The following is a 27,678-nucleotide window of genomic DNA, read 5'->3' as shown; positions in this document are numbered from 1 at the left end:
TTGGTCATGAATACGTTCCTACTAAGACAAACGGCATTAAGCTTTCTAAATAACCATACACACTTCGACCTTCGAAGGAAATTACTTTTAATTACTACTAAAACACATAAAATCTATCGCTGGAGGAATCGATGGTGATTCCTAGCCAGACACGGAGAGCTTGTTGGCTTTCAGACGTTTTAAGGCACCGGCGAAAACTGCTAAAGAGACTACATTTGAATTTATTAGTTGCCACACAAAGACTTCAGTTAAACCGCTTTGTACTACATTGCATATTTCTATAGTTGCCTCAATACGATCGGCCTACACAGCAAAATAATACGAACATGCTTGATTTGGATTCCTTTTGCGACGGTCTTTTTCCTTGAGCGTGGTCGAAAGAAATGCAAGTTGAGCTGGCGATTAACGCTACAAAGTGCACTTGTACTCAGAGAGCACTGAGCATTTCCATTTTAGCATTTCAATGATCGATTTAACATAAAGATAACACTTTTCGCATCCTCTCCACGTATTTTTCAAAGGGCCATGACACGAGGATATATTGCTGTTTTAGCTCAATTCTCTGTTAATCAATCCATGTTCACCCTTGTCTGCTTGTCATCCTTCTTTACCGACAAACGTCAAGAAACCGTTTCAATGCCGGCCAAAATATAGTCTAAAACAACAAAACTAGTAGTTAAGTAGTAGTTTTCTTGATTTTACAGTTCTCTCTGTAGTGCCCTTTGTTTTACTGTTGGTCACATTCAGTGTTGGGTTTTTGGTCAGTCATTTAGATGTGTAAGATGCTGATCAGTAGGTCAGTGATACCTGTATTTTTTTCATTGACTGGAGTTTTGTATTGTGACAACACACCTTTTCATCAAGCCGAGCCTGAATGACACATGGACACGATGATATCTTTCAAAAGTATGTTCGGAGATAATCAGAAAAAAACTGCGAAAGATATCATATAATTTCTAACTAGAATAGTTTTTTTCTACGCATGGTGTTTTAAGTTACCATTAAGAACCATATTAGTAAAGGAATTCTGCTGTGCTGAAACCATCCATGTCTAACGGCCATTTACTTCTTAAGACAAAAATTTAAACAATAAAATTAACATATATTGCTAAGTGAGAGCGTTCTAGTAAAGATTTTAAAGCTTAAAGCCTTTTGAAGTTGGCCGTTTTATTCTTCCATACAGATTATACACAATGTTAATTGTATTCGTGTTCATCAATCTTCGATATTAACTGGAAGTGCGTGAAATTTTAGCAGCAAGCAACTTCTATTAATTCGGTCATGATACACACTTTCTACTGACGACTCTCTCTTTGGGCGTTCCAGTAATTCTTTAAAATTCTATGAAATACTGACAGAATGTGAAATTACCTTTCGATTTGTCTTAAAGTTTTTGTGAAGAAGACAACCAATCCAATCTCGATTAAATTATAATTGTTAAACCTGATGTACCTTAAAATCCCCTTAACAAAAGATTCTGTGCTAATTAATAATTAATTCGGTGCGATTAATGCCCGAATACTGAAGACACTGAACTATTTGAGTATCGCTAATTCGCCTCCCCTCCGCATATTTTAAAAGGGGCCATGTCTTGAAGACAGCGAAGATATTGCTTTTTTAGGTCAATTCTGTGCTAATCAATCCATGTTTACCCTTGCCATCCGTCTTGACCAACAAACGACAAGAAACCGTTTCAATGCCAAAATAATAGTTTAAAACAACAAAACTGAGGCGTTGTTTTTAAAATTCAAACCCTTTTAAGTTAAATCTTCGCTCGGCTGCGACAAACTTCTTATTTCGATATTGTCTGTGGGCATCCCGCCCCGAGCAAACGAACGCAACATTGTTGGATCTTACATGTTGCGTATATTTGCACACCCTGTTGTATGTTGTTGCGTGTTGTTGGGAGTTGTTACGCAAAGATTGAAACCGGTGAAAGTTTTAGCTACGCGAGCAAACGGACGCAACAACTCCCAACAATGTTGCACTAGGAGTTGTTGGTCCACATTCTTGCGTCCGTTTGCGAGGGTTAAGACAAAAGATCCATAAAGGAAAGAATGCTTAATATTGAAAACAAATCATACAGTGTGAAAGTTTTGCCAAAGAGGTTATATTTAAATGGCCACATCATGGCATTTCGTGCACAGACTCAAAAGTTAGAACAACATATATATATATTGAATAAATAGTTACTTTGTTTAAAATGTTTATGCTCCAGATGAAGCTGTTTACAGTTATTACTTCGTTGATGCTGGTTTCCATGGCAATGGCCAGGTGGACCCTTCTGGGGGAAAAATTTAATCGACTCTATGAATATGACTATGCAGATGAAGATGAAGATCCCGAAAATGCAGGTGGACTTCTTCAGGAAGAGGATGAAAACGCTTACGCAGATAAAAATGAAGAGCTAGGATATGCAGATGAACCCTACGAGGATGAAGATGCATATGCAGATCGAGAAGATCAGGTTTGGTTTGGAAAATCACTGTTATTATAAGGCTTAAGCTTATTATGCTGGGAACACTTTCGACCCAAAGCGTAAGTGACGTTGAATTTTGATGACAGATACCCAAATACCCTGGGTGCCAGAGACTTGTCCTGCCAAAGGCACAAACGAGCGACACAGGAATGTGACATCAACAATCACATTGCTGCAGAACACTATTTACTGATACATGAAAACGCCTGCATGGGACATCTACGACATTTATTACGTATTCTACGGAATAATATCAACGACTCACTTTAGAAAGCTGGTTTACTAACTAAGTAACTTAGAACAAACGCCACTGAACCGTAGTTAACAGTTACAGGCACAGTACAAACGACTTACTGACGGATTCAAGCCAATTCTAACTACAAGAGAATGACTAGACAGTGACTGGACAACCGACAATTTGATTAACGATAAACGACTGTTTAACAGTGACAATAGAGGGGTAGAAACGCACCAATGACATCACGGCTTAACTGACAGACAATCAATAACATCGCAACTTAATTGACCAATCAGGTCTATAACCAGAGTTTAATACCATCAACTGACGTGACACATCTCACTTTGACTCTGAAGATGGCTACCGCACAGGTTGTCCAAAAGTCAGCAAACCCGATCAACAACAGTCCTATTCAGGACTACGTCCACCCGGATGATCACACTCAACCTCCTTATGAAATGATTCCTGGGTTCAAACCTTTCATTGTTTTGTAGACTTTAACTTTGGACTAAAAAAAGGCCCGTTAATTGTTCTCTTTTAGAAGGAAGACCCCGAGGTACCTTCCGTAGAATGCACTACATTATATGGCCAGACTGAGTATTGTTATTTCCCGCAAACCTGGTAAGGAATTTCAAAATAATTTTCTTAGATCACTACGTCCGATGGGTTGGTAGCGACTTGAGTACATTAAACATTTTGGTAAAATTGAATTTTTCATGAGTAAGCCTTAAAACGGTGAGAAGACCAATCCCCCTGGTGGGGAAAAACGGTGAACTGCGCAGAAAGAACAAAAAAACAAAAGCGAAGCGAGCCTGCGAACGACTGTGAGAAGGAAAGGCCAATGTACCCTTTTCCTCCTTAATCCCCGCTCGGTTTGCCTCTTCCTTTGAGCTCGTCCTGATATTCGCCGTCCTTCCCCAAAAAAAGGGCAGGTCACAGGCTATAGGTTAGCCTGAGAAAATGAACAGCCAGTGGTTTTTGTCTCGAATCACCTCTGAGAAATGTGCACAGAAATTCCATACTAATGATGTTTGACTTTTGCAATGCTCCAAATTACGGAGAATTCAGCGTAGAAGATTAGCCATTTAGACCTTAATTTGCGGGGGTCGCACACAAGAAATGTTTGAGTAAAGGTGTGCCGTATAGGTCTTTTTAAATCCCTGACCCTGTTTCAGACAAAAACCGCTCATTTTGCCACCCTTTTTTACTATAATTTCTTGATCTTGAGTCATTTCCTTTTGCATACAATTTCAGTAATTTTTTAAACTTTCATCATGAAATTTGATTTTCTAGTGACTCAGGCCCCTGAAAACTATATACCCTGTTAAGTGATACATACCCGCAAAAGTTCATTCGCCATTTGCACATCTCCCATAATACACCATTTTTGCCTCCAAACATTTTGTATAAGCTTTGTCTTTAATTTCTCTTGGGGCGACTATAATACCCAGGAGAAATTAAAATTAAGCTTATGCAAACTTTTGACGGGCAGACAAGGGTTACTATGGGAGATGTGCAAATGGTGAATACCGTAAAATTCCGCAAATAAGCCCCCCCAAATCGTAACGCAAAAAACCCTCCGTTAAATCGCCCCTCCTAATATAAACCCCCCTGGGGGGGCTTGTACTTGGAATTTGCCCTCGAATACAAAGAAAAACAAAGCAAAAATGGTAAATTTCCTTCCCACTACAAGCTAGCCCAATCGATTTTGAAACGCAAATTTCCCTCCGTACATAAGCCCCTCCAAAAATAAGCCTCTCAAAAAGGGCCTTTGAAAAATATAAGCCCCGGGGGTTATTTTCGGAATTTTACGGTAACTCAACTGGCATAATTTCTCCGCGTAAGGAACAGCATGACATCACGTGAGACCCCAGATACCTTTTAAGCCTCACTGCATTGCATATGGCGATATATTTGAACTCTGGGATCACACATTGTTTAATTAAAATTGTTGAATATTTCACAAGTTCATTAGCAGTTAAACTCATTAAATTTTGTCCAGCAAATTTCCATATTTTAGATCTTTTAAAAAGTAAGAAAGGGTCATTAATGTGTATCTTACAGTTTTCACTCATATTTATAACTATCTTCTTTCTTAATAGCGTGTATTTGACAGCCGATAACGGACAGACCTTTGGCCAGTGCCAGAATGCGCAAGGGTAGCAGTGCATGAAGACACTCTTTATCTTACTTTCTGGATTTTTTTCAATTTGTAATCCTTTTAATAATAAAAAAAATGAAAGTGGAGGTGTTGACTTTTAAAAGTGTGCCATCCACCTCAGATACCAACCTCGTTTACAGGCTTTTTCCCAAACCAAGGGAGAGAACCTTGGGAACGAGGTTGGAGAACAAAACAAGGTCACCGCCAGCCTCGCATCTATTCAAAGGCAGGAGTAATCGGCTCCTGTCAAAGGCCAGGGCACTGAGCACACAACTGTAAAATGGCCTATTCTGAAGCATAACAAGCACCTTATGAGCCAAGCGAGGAGAACGCGGCTGCGCGAAGGCGAGACTAAGGGGAAAAGAAAAAAACGCCTGCAAGCAGTCGATTGTTCTGGCTCTTCCTCCCTCCTACGCCCACATAGGGAGCTTAAGCAACGACGACGGCGACAGCAACGAAGAACGGCAAAAAAAGCAATAGGTTTATATTAGCAAAACAACAACTTTGCACGTGCATCACGCTTTTTGTACATTTCTTTGCCGTCGTTGCATGACTACCACGAGAAAGTGCCTAAATTCACGTTTCTCGAAGACATGAACACAAGACAACGACTTCCTTTTTCTTTTTCCTGAACTTTGATATAGTCTTTTAGAATTCAACTCCAGAAAAATTTGCCGACATTTGACAAATTGGAGAAGTTGGAATAAGCGCGATAAAAAAATTAAAAAAAATAAATTGATTTTATTTAAGCTCGATAGCGTGAGGAGTGGTTGCCCAATCTCCCGAGCCCGAGGCTCATGTATTAAACGCTCGAGCATTCCGGATCGAATTGGAATTCAGAAATGTTGTTTTTTGCGGAGAGGGGAAAACCGGAGTACCCAGAGAAAAACCTCTCGGAGCAGAGAAGAGAACCAACAACAAACTCAACCCACATATGACGTCGAGTCCGGGAATCGAACCCGGGCCACATTGGTGGAAGGCGAGTACTCTCACCACTGCGCCATCCCTGCTCCCCATCCGATAAAGTTTGAAGTCGTGCGAACTGATTCAAATTTAAGTGACGTCTTCGTGGCCGTCTCCGTCGTTGTTGCTTCAGCTCCCTATCGACTAACGGCAGTTATGTCAAAAGGACCAATCAAAGCAAGAGCCATTACCCGTAAATTGTTTCCTTTCTGGCTACCAGAAACAACAACAGCAGCATAAACCCTGTCTCGTCCCCAGTCGTCTCCAAGTTGTCTCTACTCATTAATCATCATCGTACTAGGGAAGCGCTTGGGTTGTGCGCGCGGGGAAGATGGGAATGCGAGAGGAGGGGAGACTCTCCCTTCTTCCTTCCCGTCATCCCCTTCGTTAAAGAGCCCATTTCCATCTTCCACGCCAAATACTAATAATGAGAGACGACTGGGGACGAGTCAGGCATAAACCACAGGAAATAAAAATAACAACTACGAAGACCGGGCATTGGCACCTAATGTTGTCTCTGTTGTCCTTGTTGTCCCTGTTGTCAGTGTTGTATTTGTTGTCCCTGTCGGCAAAAACGTCCAAAATCAGCGACAAGAAAGAAAAGAGGGAAAACCTGTTGTTCAAAAATGGTCCCGCCGGGTCTATTATCACGAGCTTATGAGTCGTGTTTGGCCTGTCAATACTTAATTTCAAAAAGGTTAGTAAATCAGCCTTTTTCCACATCCCAGTTGGCAGCAATCCAAGAAGGTCTTTTCTCTTAAGCAATAAATTTAAACATTTCGTTTGTTTTACCTTCATTTCTGGAACACTTAGAAATAAACGAACATCATCTTTATGACAACATGACGGTGTGATGGCCATTTTGTTCCAGACGTTCAAGTAATGAACGTGGGAAGTACTAGAACAATGGACTGGTAACAGGCGTGTTATTTTTCTCCTCCCCTCTAGTCAAAGATTAAGATTATACAAGTTTTGTTTGTTCCCCTTAGTGAGCCAAACAACCCCCGCTAGCTGATGGCTTAGAAGAGCAGGAGAAATCGAGCTGCTCTAACAAAACTCTTGACTTGACCACGCCCACTTTGTTTGCCCGTTTTTCGGTAGACTGGTGACTAACCAGAAAAATCCGATGCTTCAGTATGCATCAGCCATTGGACAGCGATTTACTTCCTTGAAACGTTTTCTAACAGTTCTTTCATTTCTTGGAGTATGGCAGTCTTTGACGTCTTATATGCTACTGTTTTTCTTGCTGTTTTAATCGCTGAAGGTAAGATTCGTTGAAGATTGCGTGAGTTTGTGCATCAGCAAGGCACAAGCTGCAAAGCAGTAACTGCAAACCCAGATGATGCGGAAGAATGATCATGAAGCGTTTTTCTCTTGATTTAAGAAGCCTAAAACAGCTTTTTAAGTCTAGTTTACCAAAAAAATTGAGGCTTGAGAAAAAGCATCACCGCCGAAAATAACAGATTAATGGTTGAGTATGTTGATCAGTGTTTGTATGCAAGGAAAACCGTGTATCTGCACGTATGCAAATTGCAGCTGAAGCATTGTAATTCTTAATGTCAGTTATCACTTAAGGATTGCAATAATATTAAAAATAATTGCACGTTATTAACTCTTTAAAATTGATATTTCGTGAGGAAACCACATTATAACAACCTGCTCTCATGATAAAGACAGCAAAGAGATTTTGTTCAGTCAATAAGTAATGGTAACAGGACTGAGTGGAGTCCAATTCGGTCTGTAATCATACGAGTGATTAACAAAATCGGACGACCGCGTAGCGGGAGTCCGATTTGTTTAATCACGAGTATGATTACAGACCGAATTGGACGACACAAAGTTCTGTTACCAATTAATCATAACTTTAACAAAATTTGTGATATATAGGGCTCTTTTTAAATCAAAACACAAGAAATTCCAAGATTTTTTCGCTAGCTATGAAAAAAAAGCCATTTAAGCGCGCCCGTGATGGCGCGTACTGTCCAATTACTTAGGCATGACGCGTACTGTCCTATTAAACTGTCCTATTAAGGCTGAAATCAGGGCAGTTGAGAACCAATCAGATTTGAGAATTTTGTTATAGTTATGATTATGAAATAAATTTAATTTGCACTTCAGTTCATTGGGTTTAAATGAGGCTAAAGCTGCCTTTGGCACAAGTGCACATTAATAATGCCGTGAGAGTCTTTGATTAGCCAAACTTTAATGATCCTAAGGAAAAAAGGGTTTTGAAATGTTTTCGCTCACACTGTGAATGTTCTCAGAAAGCCCATGGATACAATATTATAATACACCAATGTTCACTAAAATTTCCATTCATCATGAGGTTTATTTTGATTTGCATGTCCAAATTACTTGCATTGATCATATCTATTTCATATGATTTTATTAATTAACATTACTAATTTATTAAATCTGTTAATTGACTCTTGAAGAACATATTAACAGCTCCTTGTAAAAATTTGAAGAGTTATATATTTTCTCCTGCAATATACAAGGACAAAAAACCAACATTTTTCACTGTTTAATTTTATGGTCAGAAAATTAATTAATTAAGCATAAAAACTAATTTAGTTCTTATCATTATTACATAATTTAACCTAAGCACAAGTAGATTGAAAGCGTATAAAAAGTATTACTAATGTGCGTAACAATACAATTTTATTTTATACAAAAACTTTTAGTTAAGAGCCACAACAGTTACATTGTAAAAACACAATTTATTCAACCCATGCATCCCTATACAATACAAAACCCATGTGCTTTAGCAGAGTCTTGTAATCCCAGGGGCCCCACTCACATATTTTAATGACAGGGGGGTCCGAAGGATTTTTTGGGGTCTGACATTTTGGCCAAAAGGGATTTTTTTGGGTCTGTGAAAGACGCCAGGATTTTTCGGGTCGCGAAAACAACACAGGGATTTTTTTGGGTATTGTATTTTTCATCAGCTCAAATCGAAAATAACATAAGCGAAATTTATAGTTTTGTTTTGGACCAAAACCAAAGTTGAAGTTGGCATCTTTTATCTTTCCAGAAGATAAATAATAAAATTTGCTGATGCAAAAACACCGAGGGATTTTTTTGGGTATGCTAAAAAAAGTAGGGATTTTTTTGGGTAGACAAATTCTGAAGTTGGGATTTTTTGGGGTATAAAATATGAACCTCTGTCGGACCCCCCCGTCATTAAAATATGTGAGTGGGGCCGCTGGGCTTGTAATACCCCTGACAATTTGCTTTGCTTCTGGTCATGGCTGGACATAAAGTTTACATAAAAATCCCCTTGCTTTCTTAGGATCAGAATATTAATTTTAGCCTCAACAGATGTTTTTTAATATTTCCCTCAGTCATATTTTTAAATTTTCTCTCATATGCTTTCCTGTAATGACACCAGATCAGCAGCTTTGCCAAAAGATGATTTGCTATGTCTCAAACAACTAAACAACTCATTTTATGGATTTGGTGTATGGGAATGTACTACCTGAGAATATTATAGGAAGTCAAAACAAAAAAAAACAAGTATTGAAATGCTGACTATTGTTCCAAACTAGTAAAAAATACCTCTGGGTAGTTACACCTGCACTGTCATATTAATGTATTGAAGCAATGATATTTTGAGACATGTCAGTCTGTATATTAGCTTTTACAAAATAAATTGTTTCTTTGCAGTTCCTCTTAGTGGCAGCCGCAGTCCAGAAAGGCTAATAAAGCAACAGCTGTTGGTAAGGTTTGCTCTGTGTACAGTAGTTAATAATAACATTATTTTTTACATTTAGCCACAGACTATTAGTTTGGAGAGAAGGAGTTTTTTTTGTCAGACTGCAAATCTACGATAAAAACTAGAATGACAACTTTAACTCCAAGACCATAAGGGTTGGAGGAAGTTAGGGTTACAAAATTAACTTGAATTGTAGATTGTTAATCATGATCAAAGTACCAGTATTTTAACATTTTCCATCTGTTGACAGTTCTCTACAGAGGATTGTGGCAAAACAAAAGGTTGCTTCTTCAAACCAGAATCTTGTTCATCTCGAACAAGTGATTGTGATTACTTCATGTCATATAAACCTGTTGGATCATCCATTACATTTGAATTGAGCAGTAAGGAAAAATGGATATCAGTTGGATTCAACCGCAAAGCCATTATGGTAATAAACTCTTTTGGTTGCAATGTTTCAGTGGAGATGAGCAAGGCTCATCCTCCCCTTCTCCTGAAATCATCACCCTTCTGTTAATATTTTGTTGTAATAATTTAACTGAGGGTGCCCATTCCTTATGAGCCCAGTAGCTTCCCTTGGGCTTCCTCACGTTAGCTATTTAATTAGATTTTCTTGTTTTTTTTGTACGTCATTATGGCCCAAAAAAAAAATGAACTGAGCATACACCCATACCTTCAAGAATGTGTTCCCTCTCCTCCTTGAAAGTTGTAATATATATACATGCCATGTCATAAATAACTTGTAATGAAATTTATTAAATAACCATTGGGGTCTATAACTTTAGGATGGTACAGATTCCATCATATGTTCATCTCTTGACAATGGAAGTAATGTGACTGGCCATTATCCTGTTAAAGGACATGACACACCTATTAAAACTGTCAAGGTAAGAGTTTAATACAGAACCTGCTGGTTAGAAGAAATCTAAGAAAGACCACAAAGGTCAAACAATTACCATTAGTGACTTAGCATTAGTGACTTACAAGCGTTGCACAAATGGCTGCAGGAAATAACCAGCTTTCAAATATCTCATGCATACTAATAATTAAAAGTAAGAAATAATCGTGCTTAAATACACCTGCATGTGGCTCATGGAGACTGTTGTCATTGGTTATTTGCAACTGTAATTCATTAACTAGGTACCTGCAATACTGGCATTAATAGCTTAGATTTTGTTGTTGATTATCAGAAACAAATGGATTGACCCAACCGACTGATCATTGATTATTGTAAAAATTGTAATTGGTTAACCAATAATCCATAAAGGACTTAAGAGCTCTTAAGAACTTTTTTAAATGACTGCGTGAGATCCTGATCCAATTGGAATTTGGAAGTGTTGGCTTTCAAGAAGAGGGGAAAACTGGAGTACCTACAGTGGAGAAAAACCTCTTACAACAAGGGAACAAATCAACCAGAAACTCATCCCACAAATATGGTGTTAACACCAGGATTAACCCAGGGCCACTTCAGTAGGAGGCTAGTGCTCTAATACCTCTGCGCCACCCTCGCTCCCCAATTATAAATAGGAAAGATCTTTATTTAAGAATTCCATTTACTTTTCATTTGTAATTGTTAGTTCAAGTAATATGAACTTAAGGTGAGTTTTCCCATGTGAGCTAGACATCCCTACATGCCAACACAGAGAAACAACAAAAATGTATTGGCTTAAATGTATCAGAAAAGAGCCATCAATGGATTTTTCATAAAGATTGGGTAGCTGCATTATAGGAGTCCACTAAAAAGACACCATACAAGTTTTTACTACAATTCTTATTTGGCAAATATTTTTTTCTGCTTTATTGTGTTGCTTAATATTTTCAATCAGCGATTTATTATTGGTGATCAGCTAACCAGTACTACCAATTAACCTCTAAATTAATACTCTCAAAGTACTCTTAAAACATTTCTGTTTTTTTTTTTATATTAATGACTTGTATTTCTGTCAACGATCTTTCTTTTTTTTTTTTTTTTTTTTTTTTAATGTGGCATTTAATTTTCTTCTTTTGTTGTCATCATTTAATTTGCCAGGTTATAAAAGAGCTAACATTTCAAGAAGTAGTGAGAGAAGATGGGAACACCAAGTGCAGGTAATTGAATGTCATTTAACTCAACTAAATCGTTTTTAATAATTTATTGCTACAGTAGAGTGATCTGCAGTGGTTAAATGTCTTTATGTTAAGTGACTGAATGATTAAATGAATAAGTTCACAAGTGTTTGAAGACATTTAAAAACAAAACCTACAAATCTAAAAGCAATCTGGCATTTCTGCTAATTAGAGGCATCAATGATTTTTTCTTTAACCAGTGCCCCTTATAGTTAGCACTTAAAGTCGAAAAAAAGGCAGCGTTTTGGGTTCTGTTTCTGTGCTGTATGAATCAGGGGCAGGTGGCAGAATTTTAATTGGACTTCTTTTTTTTCTGGTTTTGTGCATTGGAAAAAGGAAGTTTTATGGGTACGCTCCTGTGCTTTGGGATTTTACGGTCTAGTTTTAGCCTGCTGAGGCTTTTTGGGCTACACAATTTGGTCCCACTCACCAGGCAGCAACCAACCCCCTCACCCCCATTCCCCCCCCCGCATCCCCCCACCAAGGTATTACCTTTTATCTTGAAAGAGTCATTATAATATAGAATGATATGATATTAGTTAGTGCTTTCAGATGCAATAGGGAGGGGACGTGGATTAAATAGAAGTGTGCACAGTTTGTTTGCAGGTTTGCTTCAAGTTTGCATGGTTCATGTTTTTTTATGTAGGTTCAGGAGAGAAAAAAAGAGCAATATGATGTCAGCTGACCTCAACAAAGATTTGTTTGTTATATTTGCATCGGGACCCATAGGTGTGAGTTTATTATTATCAATAACTAGTTGAATGCTGGTAGCCCGCATATGACAGGGGTGGGGATGCTTGTCGGAAATTTTGAATAAAACCCCCAAAAGAGACCAATCTGGGTGTAGCCCAAGCCTTTTTTGACCCCTTAAAGAGACCATGTTAAAACACAGACAATACACATATTTTTATATTTTTTCACGTGCAACCCTAAACGAGACCTTCACAGCTAAATATGATGGTGTTTTACCCAGAACACCCTAAGTGAGACCAAAATCCGAAATTTACACCCCTAAGCAAGATGACGAGCGTCCCCACCCCTTTCAAATGCAGAGTCCCCCCCCCCCCCCCCCCCCCCGTGGCTGGTAGTCAATAAAGAGGATTTCTTCAAGTATTGCATGGATTTTAGAGCAGGGCTCTAAAAAAAAAATTGACATCCAGCTTGACCTTTGGGCGAAGTGCTCTCACATTTTGCTTGCCCAGGGCCACTTCTTGCTCATCTTCATTAATGATTTTGTTAGAGGATGACTTGCCTGGATGCATGCCCATGAGGAAGAAAATCTACTTGTCCTGAACAAGTACTAGATGGAACTTTTTTATGAGCCCTGTATAGAACTCTTTTTTCAGTGCTTTACAGCACATTTTTGTTGGCGACAAGAGGAGCATGCAATCCTAATCTCCAGGTTGTTATTGCACGTGCATCGCATGTATGTGGCCAGAATTCATTTGGACTTCCACTAACAATGAATGGAATGTAGAATGCAATTTGATCAAGCGTGTTTGGACCTTCTATCCCTCATAATTTGATCACGTGTGTTTTGACCATTTGTAATGTGAAACTTACGCAAAGCACATTGAACGTTGGAACAAAAGTGTTTTGACCTTTGATTGTTGTGGCCAACACTCCATAACCTTTGGTTATTACTAGTAATATTTATTAACCATATTCAGAGTTTTGGCACAGTTTGAATTGATATTAATGTTAAATTATCATCATAGACTGTGACTGAAAAGCTTGCTTTACTTTCTCATAAATAGGGGAATGTCAAAAGAATTTATGGCATGATTCAGTGTGTAAAGGAAGTGGTTTCCGATAGCCCGGGGCTAGTGGATTTTGCTATTGGGCTAGTGAATTCTGTTCTTAACTTGCCCGATGGGCAATTGATTTTTTTGGGAGAATTCAAATTACAGAGGAACTATAATCAATCCTGATCGTCAATTTTTTTTTCAGGCTAGTACATGCTAGGTACAGCTTGCCCAAATGGCAAGCTGTTAAACTGACTTTCTTTGCACCCTGAGATTGAATAGTGCTTCTCAAGCTGATAATAATGCAAACATGGAATGAAGTCTAAAGAAACTGTCAGAAACTCTGAATAAAATATGAATTGTTTTTCTTCAGAAAACTTTAAAGCATCCTCCCATAGGAACCATAATAATCATAATCATGATAATGATAATGATAATGATAATAACTTTATTATGCTCTCTACCGTGGTCCTGAGTATAATGAGACAAATATATGTTGTATTTTTCCATTTATTTTTGGTTATGGTAATGTATGCTAATGAATTTAAAGCAAAGGAAAAACAATAATAACTGAAATAAAAAATTAACTGCAACGTAGATATTTCAAACTAATTATAAGTAATAATAGCAGGTGGCAAACCAGGCAAACCAGTTGTCTCAAGAATTTGAACCCCAGGACTACTCAGTCACGTTTGCTCTGATGATCAATTTGGGTCAAATTCCCAAAAAGAACTTAAAACTTAAGCTAATTCCACTTTGATAAGCATAAATGACAAGATTTCTGAACATACTGTTTTGAGCCTGTAAAGTTGTCCAATATAATTTGCCAACTTACTGCTTGACGTTTAAAAGGGTAAAATTCAAAGCCTCAATGTGAATGATGAAAACCAGTGGAGAACACGTGGACTGTACTCACCTGAAATGTAACGCAGACTTTTGCATGTTTTTGTATTTGCACCATTCAGGAGGTGATAATTCATTAAGAGAACACAGTTGGAAAGCTCACTCCATGAGCCCTGTCAATCTCGCTGAAATAGAGATTCTTGAAGCTTCTGAATTCGACCTTTTTCTTATTCAACTTCATGGTAGGTACAACTGTATTTAAATTCATCCCTTCGCCGATCAGAATCGCGCGCATTGGATTCCAATTCCCTGCGTTCCCCGCTCCTCTTCTCTAGTCCCTGCGCGTTCAAGAACTTACAGTAACACAAACAAGCCTTTATAATGAAGGGAGAGGGGTTCGTAATCAAGACTGCACGCCAGGTTTCCCTTGGAAAAATTAAATGAACTGTTGACAGTGGTGGACGTTGTTTCCCGCCTCCCGTACCCTCCCGCCTGTTTATCAATTCCTCCTTGCTACCACCCCCCTGTTCTCCGTGGGCACTATACTGTGAAATTTCTATTGTTTGTTTTCTTGTTTTTTTTTTTTTAAAGCTATTTTGATGGTAGTGGCATGGGTAGGATTTGCGACAATAGGAATGTTCGTTGCGCGATTCATGAGGACACTATGGGGTGCAAAAGAAATGTGTGGAAAGGGGATCTGGTTTCAGGTACAGTACTGGTTTTTATGGGTGGTTTAAGCAGTATTTTTAACGCCTGTTTGCACAGTCTGTTTTTTTGCACACGCTTATTAAACTTCAACTACATCTGCTTACTTCTATCCGTTTTATGTTACAGTTACATCGAACTCTTATGATACTGACGACAGTATGTACCGTTGCTGGAGCTATTCTTGCCTTTGTGTATGTTGGAAAGTGGTCTGAGGTACTGCTATTGTAATTAGAAACCTTAAGATTCTGAAGATTCTGAGACGAGAACGACTACGAGTACGAGATTTTCGCAATACTTAGCAGTGCTCGCACGCGAACCAGAGTCATTTTTGCGAGGAGAACGTGATAGCCGTCGTCATTCTACTACTAGTTTTATCAAGAATGTCGTAGTAGCGGAAAGAAGTTATCAAATGTTAAAAGTTTTATCATTCTGGGATCAGAGAAGGCTTATCCTTCTTCCATAAAGATAACAGTGCTAACTTTTCAGGCGAATCAAAAGTACAATGAATCTTTCCGGGGTGCAGTCTATTTTTTGAGAATACGCGAAAAGACGTTCAGTCAAATCTAGTGCTCGTAGTCTTTTTCGTCGTTAAGGTCTCTATTGCCTATCGTGGGCGTATGAAGGCGGGAGGGGGAAGGGAGAGGAGGTATGTCTACGTAAGCATAATCATCAGACGAGTTTGTTTGTTTTAGAAATATAGAAAGTGAACTTGGGCCACGCACAGCGAACAAGATTCTCGTACCCTTCACGAACGATTTCGAAAATTGCCGACCGACACCCCTTAGTTTTTATCAGAACCGTTACATTCCTCTTTCCCTAGGCGCAAGATCAAAGCAAATGGATGCTATCACTGTGTCACAAGATCTTTTGCCGTTCACACGGTTTATTGAGCACAATCAATTCAGTGCTGAAGAAATGAACTATGTTTTTCATTGTTGTAGGACGCTGGAGCTCATCCAATCATTGGTACTATTGTCCTGTTGATAGCAGTAATTCAACCAGTTTTAGCTTTTTTCAGACCTCCTCCAGATGGAAAAAGGTAATTAAGAAACGGTCCAGATAAGAACGATAGCAACAACGGCAACGAACATGTTGGAATGCAAAAAAGGTGCTAACTTTTCTATTGTCTGTACTTACTTCTGATTGGCTTAAACAGCAAAAGTTAACAAAACTTCATAAAGCAGTACATATATTCATCCTTACTTTCTAACCATCTTCCATAAATCAAAATCTGGTCTCAGTTTGAATAACAAAAAAATCCTATGTGGGGAACATGTAAAATTGTAAACTTTTCTTGGCTATTGTTTTCAATTCTTGGGATTGGTCAAAATCTTTTAACACAAAAAAACACCCTTTCAAAGTGGAGTGTAAATGCATTTTATTGCGTAAACGGCCTTGATGTAGGTTTACGCATTCTCTGTGTAAAAATGAGAACATTCCTATGTTGGGAAAGCACCGTTGCCGCATAACAAAAGAAATTGCTATCCACCTTACCAGGGTCATTACTTAAACAACTGTTATTTCTTATTTGTTGTTACATTGTTAGTGTGTTATACAGCTCCTTCGGAAACAACCAAGAAAGCCGTCCTAAGTTTTCTCAATTTACGTCCTAGAGTCAATTAACAATCAGCGAAAATAACCATTGTAATTGAAGGTTGTTTCTTGGTGTTGCTGAAAACAGCAAGTGTGGTGTGTCTTTTCAGTCTTTTGTGTTACGCCATTTTGTGATTGCACTCGTTCGCAACACCAAGAAACCTACTAATTAAAAACGGCTCTTTCACAAACACCTCAGTAAAATGAACTCAAAATGAATAAAATTTTCCATAACTTGAGATCGTTCTTTGCTCTTAGACGGATGTATTTCAACTGGGCGCATCGAACTTTTGGATTATTAACACTGGCTTTGGCAGGTAAAGGAGAAAAATTTAGTCAAACAATGTAATTAAAAAAATTAAGGGGTGTTACTAACTAAAAAAAGGGACAGGTAACGAGCATACGTAGAATGAAAAACTGAAAAACGGGAACAAAAGAGAGACTGGATAATGACGTCACTGATAGGGGTAAGGGGTTCAAGTTAGTTTTGTTCCGATTTTTCGTTTTTCCCGTTTCCATTGCCTGTTCCCTGTTCCCTGTTTCCCGTTCCATGTTCCTAATTTTATAATATTCAAATAGTCCAGTTTCGAATTAAAAATCACCGCTGAATACAAACATTAATGACACATTCATACAGGGTTAGCCTCGACGTAAAGTAAAATATTCAGAAATTCCGGCAAGTAAGTGTTTGAAATTTGAATATACACAATAGACAGAGTAATAAACAGGTCTTTTTCTCGTTGGAAGTTGTCAATATATTACTTCAGATTGAGGCTAAGGCTGTAAAAAATGCGTCTTCACTTCTTTAATTCAGCGGTCATAGCGAACTCGAAAATGGACGGTGTTCAAAGTAAAATCATGATCATTTCTGATAAGCAGGTAGTTTAAGAGTAGAAATTGTATGAGCTTGCTTACCATCAGTGATTAATGGATAATACTGATGTTTTCAAAGTTTTTAAAATTTTACGAAACTGTTATGAACTTTCCTATTGTTACGAGGTTACAAGTACACATTAATGAACTTGGTGTTGGGACTCTTAACACGGGCAGGCCTGGGGTCTAACCCCCATGTTCTACTGGTGTGCTTTAGTTGAGTGCCATGCCCTGCCAACTGTAAATGAATTTCCATGGGTCAACTTCGGAAGTCTTCGGCTGCCTTCGCTCTGTTTCAGAACATTTTCAAAAGTCTTCGGATTTGCAGAAAATTCGGTTCAAATTAAACATGTTTAGAAGGCAAAATATTGTGGGTCACTTGGGTTGTCAATAATATCGGCATGAAATTATTGGGTGAATGCCGCAGAGTCCAATTTTAGATTAATGATACTCTGTTGCTTTAGAAAGAATAGCTGTTATTAAGTGTAAAATGATTCTGGGAAATACAGTTGTATGCGCCCCTGGGACTCAATAAAGAGAATCCGTGGAGAAATCCTGCGAATCAAATACGACTGTTTTTTTTAACTTCAGAAATTTATATTTCTCGGGTGGTAATGCACGTTTTGAGTAGCTCAATGCTAATTATAATTTCATTGTACTCTAAACTCTTACTTAGACATTAACCGCTGGGACCAACGCTAAGTTTCCTTTTTACAGAAGTGTGTCCTCCTTAAATGACTGAAGAACGGGCAGGAAACATGTAGGCGTCTGCTAAAAAATGTCTAATAAAAGGATGTTGACTAGTTTTATGTTTGTTTTGCTTTTTTCCTGTAGTGGTAAACATTTTTCTGGGTTCAGTATTACCAGCATTTCATTTGGAAGACTCAGCTGTGTATGTCATGATAGTATATCTCCTAGTTCTCGCATTCATAATGGCATTTGAGCTCTACTTGGCTTTTAGCGATGATAAAAGTGCTGAAGATTACCGGGTGCTTGCCAGGCCTCACGATGATGAGGTGGAAGTCGCTCCAGTTCTCCTTAGTCGAGCGCATAGTAATTTAACGAAGGTAGGTGACTGAACAATTAACTCTACATCTCCCGCAGCCTAGTACCCAAGCGTTCACTCTTGCCCCGTTGTCCGCGCGAAGTCTGGGAAAGGGTGAGCGAGTCTCTCTCGGTGATGACACAGCTCACGGTAGAGTCTAGGAACGCCTTGGGACAGGCATGATCTCCTACAGAAGGAACTGCTATTTTATTGCAAGATTTCTGTTACTGAAACTTTAGAAATATGAAAACGAAATACTGTGGTGTAACAGCGTAACCCTTAAGCCTCAATTTCCACCAACAGATTCTCCAATCTGATCTCCATGTATCTATCTATTTCGGGCGCACCCGCACTGATTTCAAAGTATTAGCTGGGAAAAAGTCTCATTCTTGCTTCTCCAACAGTGGCCAGTTAACTGCAGCCGACGTATTTGGAGACTAGTGGAGGCAAATCCCCGTAGAGTTCCTTGTTAGATATATGACCTCTCCAGCTTATGTTTACCGTAGCACGTAGCAGCCTGATCTCCATAGATTTTCCTGAAGAACTTTCTGAGAGAATTTGATAAACACTACACTTCTTCTTCCAAGAATTCCACGTACTTATGACTCCCACATGAATCCTACGTTCAAACTATTTGCAATGCTAATCTGTTTTGTTTTTAATCCATCTGCCAGAAATTCAGGCTTTACAACATCGTGTTTGGAGTACTGATTCTAGTTGTTACTGCTGTGTGTCTGGCCATGTTTGTGCTGCTTACCACTCATGAAGATTCCGATGATGAAGAGGCAGAGAGTACAGCCATCCCCGGAAAATACTAAATTGAAATACTTATAGTCTACTTCAAAAATCACCGAACGTTCCATGGACCCTTTGCAGAGAACAGTCACATACGACAAAAACACCTGATAATTACACGTTTCTGGAAAACTGCCCACCTACCCCTCCCCTAAGCCAACATTAACAGTCACTTCTCACTTGGGCAAAATGTTGAATAAGGGGAGGGGTAGGAGTGCAGTTTCCCAGAAACGTATAATGATCTTGGAGGACACGACGGAGTAGGGCAAGTAAAACAAAGAGATTACATCGTTCACAAAGCTCATCTTTTCTTTTCAAGATCACACTGAGTTGTTTTCCCTTCAGCAAGAAATTTTTCTTCTATGTGACAGTTTCTTTGCAAAGGGCCCAGAGATGTTAGTAGCATAGTTGGCCCTGTTTAGACCGTTCTTTGCGACAGGAGCATAATATCGCCCTGCACGTTTCTCTTAAATGCAATGTAATCCAATCTGAATGCAAACAGGAAAAACAACTCGGACGTTTAGGTAGGCCGTAACGTAATTTACAGAGAAACGTTTTTGCGACTATTAGTTTTAAAAATTGTTTGGTCATGTTTGTGTTGCTTACCACTCATCACGAATCTGATGATAACGAAGTAGAGTCTGTCCTTCCACCGAATTCACTAAAATTTTTAAGCCCCCTAATACGAAAACCACGGAACCGTGGTATGGTTGTGAGTAGTACAGTGGAACAGGTTAAGACCGGTTTTGCGATAGGAGCATAACAATGTCCAGTAGCTTTCTACGGAGTGCAATGCAATTTGAATGCAAACAAATATTAGAATTAGAACGTTAAACTAATTTATAGAGAACCTTTTTGCGACGATACCTAGTGTAAATACAGTCAACTGTCGCCTTGCGGACACCCCGCTATAACGGACACCCCAATAATACGGACAGCAGCTTAATCCCCGGTAAAAACAAATTACAGACGTTTGACTGAAATTAACTCTCGCTAATGAGGACACAAACTCGAGGTCCCTACAGTGTCCGCAATAAAGGGAGTTGACTGTATTGTGGTTATTTTAATTTGAAAGCACCAAACTTGACGGGGGGAGGGGCTTATCTATGGAGAGAAATTTGCGTTTAAAAATCGATTGGGCTAGTCTTATAGTTAGAAGGAAACTTACCGTTTTTGCTTTGGTTTACGGGGGGCTTATATTTGGAGGGGCGATTTAAGGGAGGGTTTCTTGCGTTACGAGTTTAGGGCGCTTATATTTGGACGGGCTCATTTTCGGAATTTTACGGAGTCCTCACAGATCGTGTCTCAGTGCTAGTGTTATTGATGTCCTTTTTGTTCTGATTACGAACACGAATGTACGGCCTTTTAATATATGGCGGCCTTTTAATATATTCTTTTATACGTATGATAATTAGCCTTTCTGAGCTCGTATGAAAGTAAGAATTCTTTTGTCCTTTGCACATGCTAACGAGGCCAGAAAGGCTAATTATCATACATTTAAGAGAGTATGTTAATAGGCCGTAATTACGAAAGAGGTCTGTTGCTCTTCTAGCGTCGTAGTTGCGTTTGCTGATAAAGATAAAAAATGAGTGAATTTTGTAGATAATGAAAATAAAGTCGAACGTTTTTAAATTTTGTGTGGCAAATGATTATCCTTTGGTAGATTTTTTGTGTGTAAAGAATATGGGGTTTCAAAAATATCCGAATTGTTGTGGACAGGGCCTTAGTATCCATACGGCCGGAGATGTTTGGAAGGAAGAGGGTCGTCCAGGCGGGGAATCGGGGGAGGGGGGGGGGGGGGGTCCTCTGGCACTGTTCACGGACCAAAAAAATAACCAATCACGAATCACGGATATCAAACTTTCATTTCAGTTTTCGAGTCACACAAACAGCATGTGAAGTACCGTTTTTGATCTTGCTCTTAGGCAAAGGAAAAAGAGTGTCTGAAAAAACAGCTTGAAAGTGACGAAAAGAAAAAGCAAGACTACAAATAGCAACTTACAAAAATTCGTCATTCTCATTTGATTCTTTCATAGTCTTTACGTACCTTTGGGAAGTCTCAACAAACTGAAAATCAGGGGGAAATAAGTAATAAAATCACGAATATCGATTGTCAATTCGAGCTTTTCTCGGGGCACGGACAACCTTTTGGTCACGGAACACGAAGAATAATTTATTGAATTCACGATTCAGGAGAAATAAAAACACGTAATCACGTAACAAAAAAGTACACCTGTACGACCCTCATTGAGGGGTTGCGAATGGGAAAAATTAAGGGCCTTGGCAGTGCTATATGTCGGTACATATTTGGCATGAACGCGAACAGTTGAAACCGTACATACATTTATTTAATTTTTCACACTGTCGAACCATCGCATACATTTCCGTTCATTTTCCTGCCGAAGCCAACCTCGTCACCAGAGTCTTCGGATCCTAAGGCTGCGCATGACCAGACTTCTTTACACAATACATAAGCAAGATAGAGATTCACAGCGCAAACTCCGACATGAGCTGCCTTGCAAGCCAGTCTAGTCCTTCATGTAAGCCTTCACCAGAGTGAGCATCACAGGCAAATATGTTCCAACTCCTTCCACAACAGAGCTTGTGAAGAGCGAGTTTTTCTGTCAGCGAATCCACAGTAAGCGCACTCGGTAGGTCCTAACGAAAATAAAACGGGGAGCTTAAAATCTTAGTTTCAACGTCCTGAAATATTTTTTATATTAAAATTTTCAGCGACGCACATAGCCTGAGAAAACAGCCGACATTTCGCGAAGCCTTCGAGTCGTGTTAGAATTTTAATATATCGAATGTGGGCTATTAAAGCTCTTTTTTGCATGTAATATTGTAGTTGTAACACCATACTAGAAATCATGAAAAAAAAAGGTTTTTTAGACAAACATGTACCTGTTTGTTAGCAAATATCAACAGCAACGCATCCTTCAGACGTTTCTCTGCCATTAATTTGGCAAGCTCTTCATGAGCCTCAGAAATGCGCTCAATATTTGTGCTGTCAATGACAAAAATCACAGCTGAAGGAAGAAGCAAAAAAGGAAACAATTGAACATAATAATATAGTAATAGTAAAGTGAACTTCCAATAGCACATCACAGTCTTCATAGTTAGCAAGTGCAAAGTTTACCCTTTAAGCGCCGGTATCCACATACAATTTCTCCAAACTGATCTTCATACATTTCCTTAAAGAATTAGTTGTGAGAATTTGATAAAAGATCAAGGCATTTTCTCTTGGGTGATCATTTTATTAATTCTCATAACTTATCTCTTGACAGTGTATGGATATTGTCAGGAGAAAATTGATCTTTGTCACTATTGGGACTTAAAGGATTAAAAGGTGTAACACCACTGCAACAACCATGTAATCAACCTTGCTGAATGCTGGTAATTCAGATCAACATCCTGAACAACCCTGAACATCATCATTGTCCCAATTATCGCCCTGTGTAAGGGGATCCGGATTCCGGAGTCCAGGAAGTTTTGCTTGTGGAATTCAGAATCTGAAAACAATTTGCTGGTGGAATCGGAATAACTGGGCTTTGGACTCGGGAATCCCACTAACAATTGGAATCCAGGATCCAAGTTCCTCAGACAAAAAGTGGAATCAAGAATCCACGGCCTGCATTTCAGAATCCAAGATTGTCTCTGATTCCCTTACCTGGGGAATTGCAACATCCAGAATAATTTATGGCCAAGGCTGATAACACTTACTGAGACCGTGACTATTCTGGATATCACAAAAACTTATCCAATAATATTATTGCTTATTATTAACATCATCATCTTCATCATCATCATCATCATCATCATCATCATCATCATTACGGCCATCATATATTTCTCTATTCAAGCTGCCAGGAGCCTCTAACTACATTAAGACGCTAAAAGTATGTTTAAATACACATTAGTTAAGATTTACTAGTTAACCTTGTGTGTTGAGATAATAATGCCGCCACAATGGGCGGAGTTTCTGTAGTCCACCAACATCCCATAGAGTGAATTTTAAGCTACGGTGTTCAACTGTCTCCACATTAAAACCTGATGGGAAAAAATAATTCTCATTATTTTAAAGTGTAACTTGAATGAATTGAAAGCATAAACGTTTACCATAACAGGTAAAGTTCAGTGATGGATTCAGCCCTTCAGATAAGAGGAGCAAGGGGGGGGGGGCAGTCATCCAGACCCTTAGATAAATTTTTTTTTCGGCCCTTCAGGCCTCAGTTTGGTCTAAAAATAAGGTGGAAGGGCCCCCCACGCCCCTTCCCTGGATCCCCCTCTGAAGTTCATCTTAATTTTATAAAGAACCTCAGGTTTGGTATATATTTACCAATGGTTGTGATTGGCGAGACAAATTCATCCTGTTTCATTTTGAACAAAATTGAAGTTTTCCCAGCACCATCAAGTCCCAGTACAACAAGCCGCATCTCCATTTTTGGACCAATATGAACTCTATTGTCCTTTGTAAAGGCCACAGGGATGGCAGCATCAGTATCACACAGGCTTGCTATGTTAGTAAACTGCTCCTGTTGCTCTTGTACTGTTTCCAGGAGACTGTGAATACTGTTTCTGGCTTCTATCACCTGAAAGTATTTTTTTGGTAGCAAAATATTAATGTACAGTGGATATACAGTGTACTTCGGCCACCAGATGTTCATAAGGTCGATAGAGCTACCCAATGGATAAATCTCCATTCAGTGGATGACACAATAATATTAGTTTTCCTAATACTTATCTACTGGAAAGTGATTTTTCTGGTGGATAGGAAGCACTATCCACCAGAAAGAAAGAAAGGAAATTGTAAACACACTTATACCACGAGGCTAGCCAGCCATGCTAATTTACTTTAAATTACCTGAATTTATCAGAATAATACAATTATGATATAGGGACCATGATGTATTAACAATATGATACATTACTGTGCATGACAAGACTAGTTACCAACAACCATAAAGCTGTAACAAGAACTTATTTCGCTTGTCAAGGCAATAAGTTGGTACAGCTGACAAGTGACAAATACAGGTCAATCTGAATTTCTCAAAACACTTCAGCCCGGTAACCCTGGATGAAAGCAGGATGAATTCTGGTGGTCAGAATGCAATCTTCTTGCCTTGCCTGCTGTATTTCTACATCATAAGCATCCCATTTAACTGCAGTGATACAGCTTTAAGAGTTGCAGAAGCTATGAAAGGCTTGAAAGTTAAAATTTTTGTGTTTCACCATGTTTGCTGTGTTTCTCGAATTTGGCGTCAGGACTCGTCCCCAGGATCTTTGACCTTTTCTCCTCTCGAAAACCAGGCTGAAATTTCTCATATGAACCCAAGGTGAAATTCATCCCAGTAACCGGCTCATGTCAAGAGGCCCTGAATCAATATACTGTTGCAGCACTACTCTACAAGTACGTCAGCTTACCTCAGCATCACTCCTCTTTAATGCTCTCTCACATTCCACACATACAGATGTAACTTGTGACATAAGAACAGCCATATCTTCCTGTTGCTGACGTAGGGACAGCAACTTTTCTCGAACATAATTATTCACCACAGCAAGCCCAGCTTCTTCTTGTCTGTTGACTGTCTCGCGTAGATCATCAAAATATGCCCGCACCTTGTGTCTGGCCTCTTCAGCTGTACCGTCCAGATGCTGAGCAATAACATTACCATGGTCACCCTCATGCATTGCAACTCCACCTAAAGTACAAGCAATTTTAACAAGTTGACAACCGGCACCAAATCAGAAGACAGAAACACTGAATTCTAAAAAAAATTAAATACTGCTGCAATAAATAATAAGCCAGATAGACTTAAATTTTTATAATACCAAATGTCAGTGAAGTGTTGAGTGGAAGAATGTGGTGTTACACAAGGCTGCTACCTAACAGGCACCCAATCGCCAGAGGCTCTGACAGACACCGCATGGTCGCCTAAAACTTATGATTCTTATGGCAATAGCCTCTATGCCTACTTCCAATAAATGAAGACAGAATTCCCTGCTCATTTTGTGCTTTTGGAACGAAAACGTAAAACCTTTGTTTGTCGACCATATGCAAAAAAATTTCCACTGATAAAAGTAAACAAGCAAGAACTTTTGTGGAAATTAGAAACTCAATCAAATTGAGTTTCAAGATGGGTAAATCAAGTTTCCAGCATCTGCTTACTTATTTAATTTTATTGATCAATAGGCTCCCAGAAATCTCCCAAAAATGTTCTTGGGCAGCAGCCTTGTTATAATAACAATATTATTGATTAGAGTGACCGGGGGTGGGTAAGCAGACAGGGGTAAACCAAAACCCTCCACCTCTCCCCTCCACCGACAGGGTATGGATGTTTTCTGGAACAATAAATTAGATTTTAGCTACCTTCAATTGCCTCAATAACTGAAGTAAGCTTGGCTGCTGACCCATCTACTTCACCGGTAAACGTCCTGACATGCTGAATGACGTTAGTCACAGATGCACGCATATTTTCCGCTTCATTTTCTAAGAGGGTATGTTTGTGTCCTTGATGCTTTCCGTAGTCACGGCACACAAAACACATTAACGAGTTATCTCTACATCCTTCCTCTAAGCAAGTAAATTCAATCACGTGGGCAGAATGCTGTGTGCATTTGGGCTTCTCTTTGGGTCGCTCTGAGACTGGAATTCTCCTGTGCTTTACAAGGGTTTTTGTGGAATGGGTTATCTCTTCACAATCACGACACAAATTGGTTTCACAAACTGTACAATAAATACTTGCTGTATGTTCTTCATTCTCATCACATTGCACTGTATCACCCTCACTATCAATGTCAGGAGATGTAAGTGGTTCATTCAGAACTTGCAGACGTTCAAGAAGTTCCAATAAAGCAAAGTTTTTCTTAAGTCCCCAAACACCCGAGTCACTCAATTCTGTTGACTGTCTATCAAAGGGACAATGAAGCAGTCGCCCATTTACAGGAAGGCGTGTCAGACAGTCATGACATACTGTATGTCCACACAGTAACAACCTTGGAACTTTGTCACCCTGAAGTTTAAATACATCTTCACAAACTCGACATTCCAACACCTAAAACATAGACAACATACCCTTACTTGCAAACAACAATTTGGAGAATTGGCAAATAATCACAACTGACACAACTGAATGCTCACTAATAATAGTAATAATAATAATAATAATAATAAGCGACAAAAAATAAATAAAAAACCTGAAGCTCAGGGGAGAATTGGTTAATATAATATACTAGCCATTTTTAATAGCCCATATTCTATATATCAAAATTCTAGCATAACTGTGAGGCTTTAATAGGAACAAATGTAACACATCTAACACCATGTAACACCGTGTAACACCATATAAAACCGCGTAACACCATGTAAAACCATGTAACACCATGTAACACCGTGTAACACCATGTAACATCATGTAACACGGTGTAACACAATGAAACACCATGTAACACAGTGTAACACCATGTAACACCGTGTAACACCGTGTAAAACCATGTAACACCATGTAACACCGTGTAAAACCATGTAACACTATGTAACACCATGTAACAAAATAAAACACCGTGTAATACCATATAACACCATGTAACACTGTGCAGCACCCTGTAACACCATGTAACACCCTGAATAATGCCGTAAAACCATGTAACACCGACTAACACTGTGTAACACCATGTAACACTATGTCACACCATGTAACACCATGTAACACCAAGCAAGGAACCTGAAGTGATATTGTTATTGGAAATCATGCATTGCGTGCATAAAACACAGATTAGTTTGTTATCTGCTAGCAGATAACTAACGCTGATTTCCGAAATTAGCTGTAGGCCCTCAGCCAATGAGAAGACAGATAGTGAATACAATGTATAATAATAATAATACTTTAACTATTCTTTTCCCTTAATGGGCTTTTCAGGGATAATAAAACAAAACACATAATTTAAATTGAACATAATATGGTTAAGAATACCAACTGGTAGGAGGCGAATCGGGCCGAATCAGTTGGCTATTCTACAAACGTGGTGGAGGATTTGAAATCCAGCTAGAAGTAGGGGAGGGACTTGAACTCGGAGACTAAAAGTCCAGCGCTCTAACCATTCGGCCACGCTCCCTCCCAAAAATAAATCCTACGAATACCAATATATAACTGACCGTATTTAGGTCTAAGAAACGAGAAGAAACGAAGGAAATTCTGACCTGCCTTGGGAGGGGTGTATGACAACGGATAATTTTTAACCTACTATACCTATATCGTATTACTTACAAGGAAAATAAGTAACTCATGTCTATTATAATATACGGAATGAGCATTTAAGTAAACTTACATTCTGTCGAGCCTTTGCTTTTGGTAATAAAGGCGTAGCAGAAGCCATGTATTAAAAACGTATCAAGCGGCTGGAAACTGTGATCC

The 27,678-nt window shown here is 38.9% G+C and overlaps 2 protein-coding genes across 2 annotated transcripts; one reads left to right on the top strand and one right to left on the bottom strand.

Annotated features, from left to right (window-relative positions):
- Nucleotides 1-7,032: 7,032 nt before the first annotated feature.
- Nucleotides 7,033-20,896, top strand: LOC140921673 (putative ferric-chelate reductase 1). Its single transcript, XM_073371681.1, has 13 exons — nucleotides 7,033-7,105; nucleotides 9,508-9,560; nucleotides 9,807-9,986; nucleotides 10,342-10,443; nucleotides 11,586-11,644; nucleotides 12,309-12,391; nucleotides 14,373-14,492; nucleotides 14,842-14,957; nucleotides 15,085-15,171; nucleotides 15,900-15,997; nucleotides 16,810-16,868; nucleotides 18,259-18,491; nucleotides 19,144-20,896. The coding sequence occupies exons 1-13, from the start codon at nucleotides 7,048-7,050 to the stop codon at nucleotides 19,285-19,287; spliced, it is 1,392 nt and encodes a 463-aa protein (XP_073227782.1). The 5' UTR covers nucleotides 7,033-7,047; the 3' UTR covers nucleotides 19,288-20,896.
- Nucleotides 20,897-21,667: 771 nt separating this feature from the next.
- On the bottom strand, nucleotides 21,668-27,674 carry LOC140921672 (E3 ubiquitin-protein ligase TRIM23-like). Its single transcript, XM_073371680.1, has 7 exons — nucleotides 27,593-27,674; nucleotides 25,635-26,319; nucleotides 24,689-24,966; nucleotides 23,604-23,856; nucleotides 23,204-23,314; nucleotides 22,169-22,293; nucleotides 21,668-21,922 (listed from the first exon to the last, which is right to left on the bottom strand). Exons 1-7 carry the CDS (start codon nucleotides 27,638-27,640, stop codon nucleotides 21,752-21,754), a joined length of 1,671 nt encoding a protein of 556 aa, XP_073227781.1. The 5' UTR covers nucleotides 27,641-27,674; the 3' UTR covers nucleotides 21,668-21,751.
- Nucleotides 27,675-27,678: the final 4 nt, after the last annotated feature.

The sequence above is a fragment of the Porites lutea genome, chromosome 12 (genome assembly GCF_958299795.1).
Source record: "Porites lutea chromosome 12, jaPorLute2.1, whole genome shotgun sequence".
Lineage (NCBI taxonomy): Eukaryota > Metazoa > Cnidaria > Anthozoa > Scleractinia > Poritidae > Porites > Porites lutea.
Note: the sequence above shows the minus strand (reverse complement) of the source record. Positions and strands in the feature narration are given on the sequence as shown.

What these genes read in the sequence shown, in the direction of transcription:
- LOC140921673 (XM_073371681.1), top strand. Translation starts at nt 7,048, where the DNA reads ATGGCAGTCTTTGACGTCTTATATGCTACTGTTTTTCTTGCTGTTTTA. An exon ending in TTTTCTTATTCAACTTCATG is followed by an intron (nt 14,493 to 14,841) that starts GTAGGTACAACT and finishes TTTTTTTTAAAG; the next exon opens with CTATTTTGATGGTAGTGGCA. An exon ending in ATTAACACTGGCTTTGGCAG is followed by an intron (nt 16,869 to 18,258) that starts GTAAAGGAGAAA and finishes TTTTTCCTGTAG; the next exon opens with TGGTAAACATTTTTCTGGGT.
- LOC140921672 (XM_073371680.1), bottom strand. Translation starts at nt 27,640, where the DNA reads ATGGCTTCTGCTACGCCTTTATTACCAAAAGCAAAGGCTCGACAGAAT. An exon ending in AAGCAAAGGCTCGACAGAAT is followed by an intron (nt 26,320 to 27,592) that starts GTAAGTTTACTT and finishes TCTATGTTTTAG; the next exon opens with GTGTTGGAATGTCGAGTTTG. An exon ending in AGTTATTGAGGCAATTGAAG is followed by an intron (nt 24,967 to 25,634) that starts GTAGCTAAAATC and finishes CTTGTACTTTAG; the next exon opens with GTGGAGTTGCAATGCATGAG.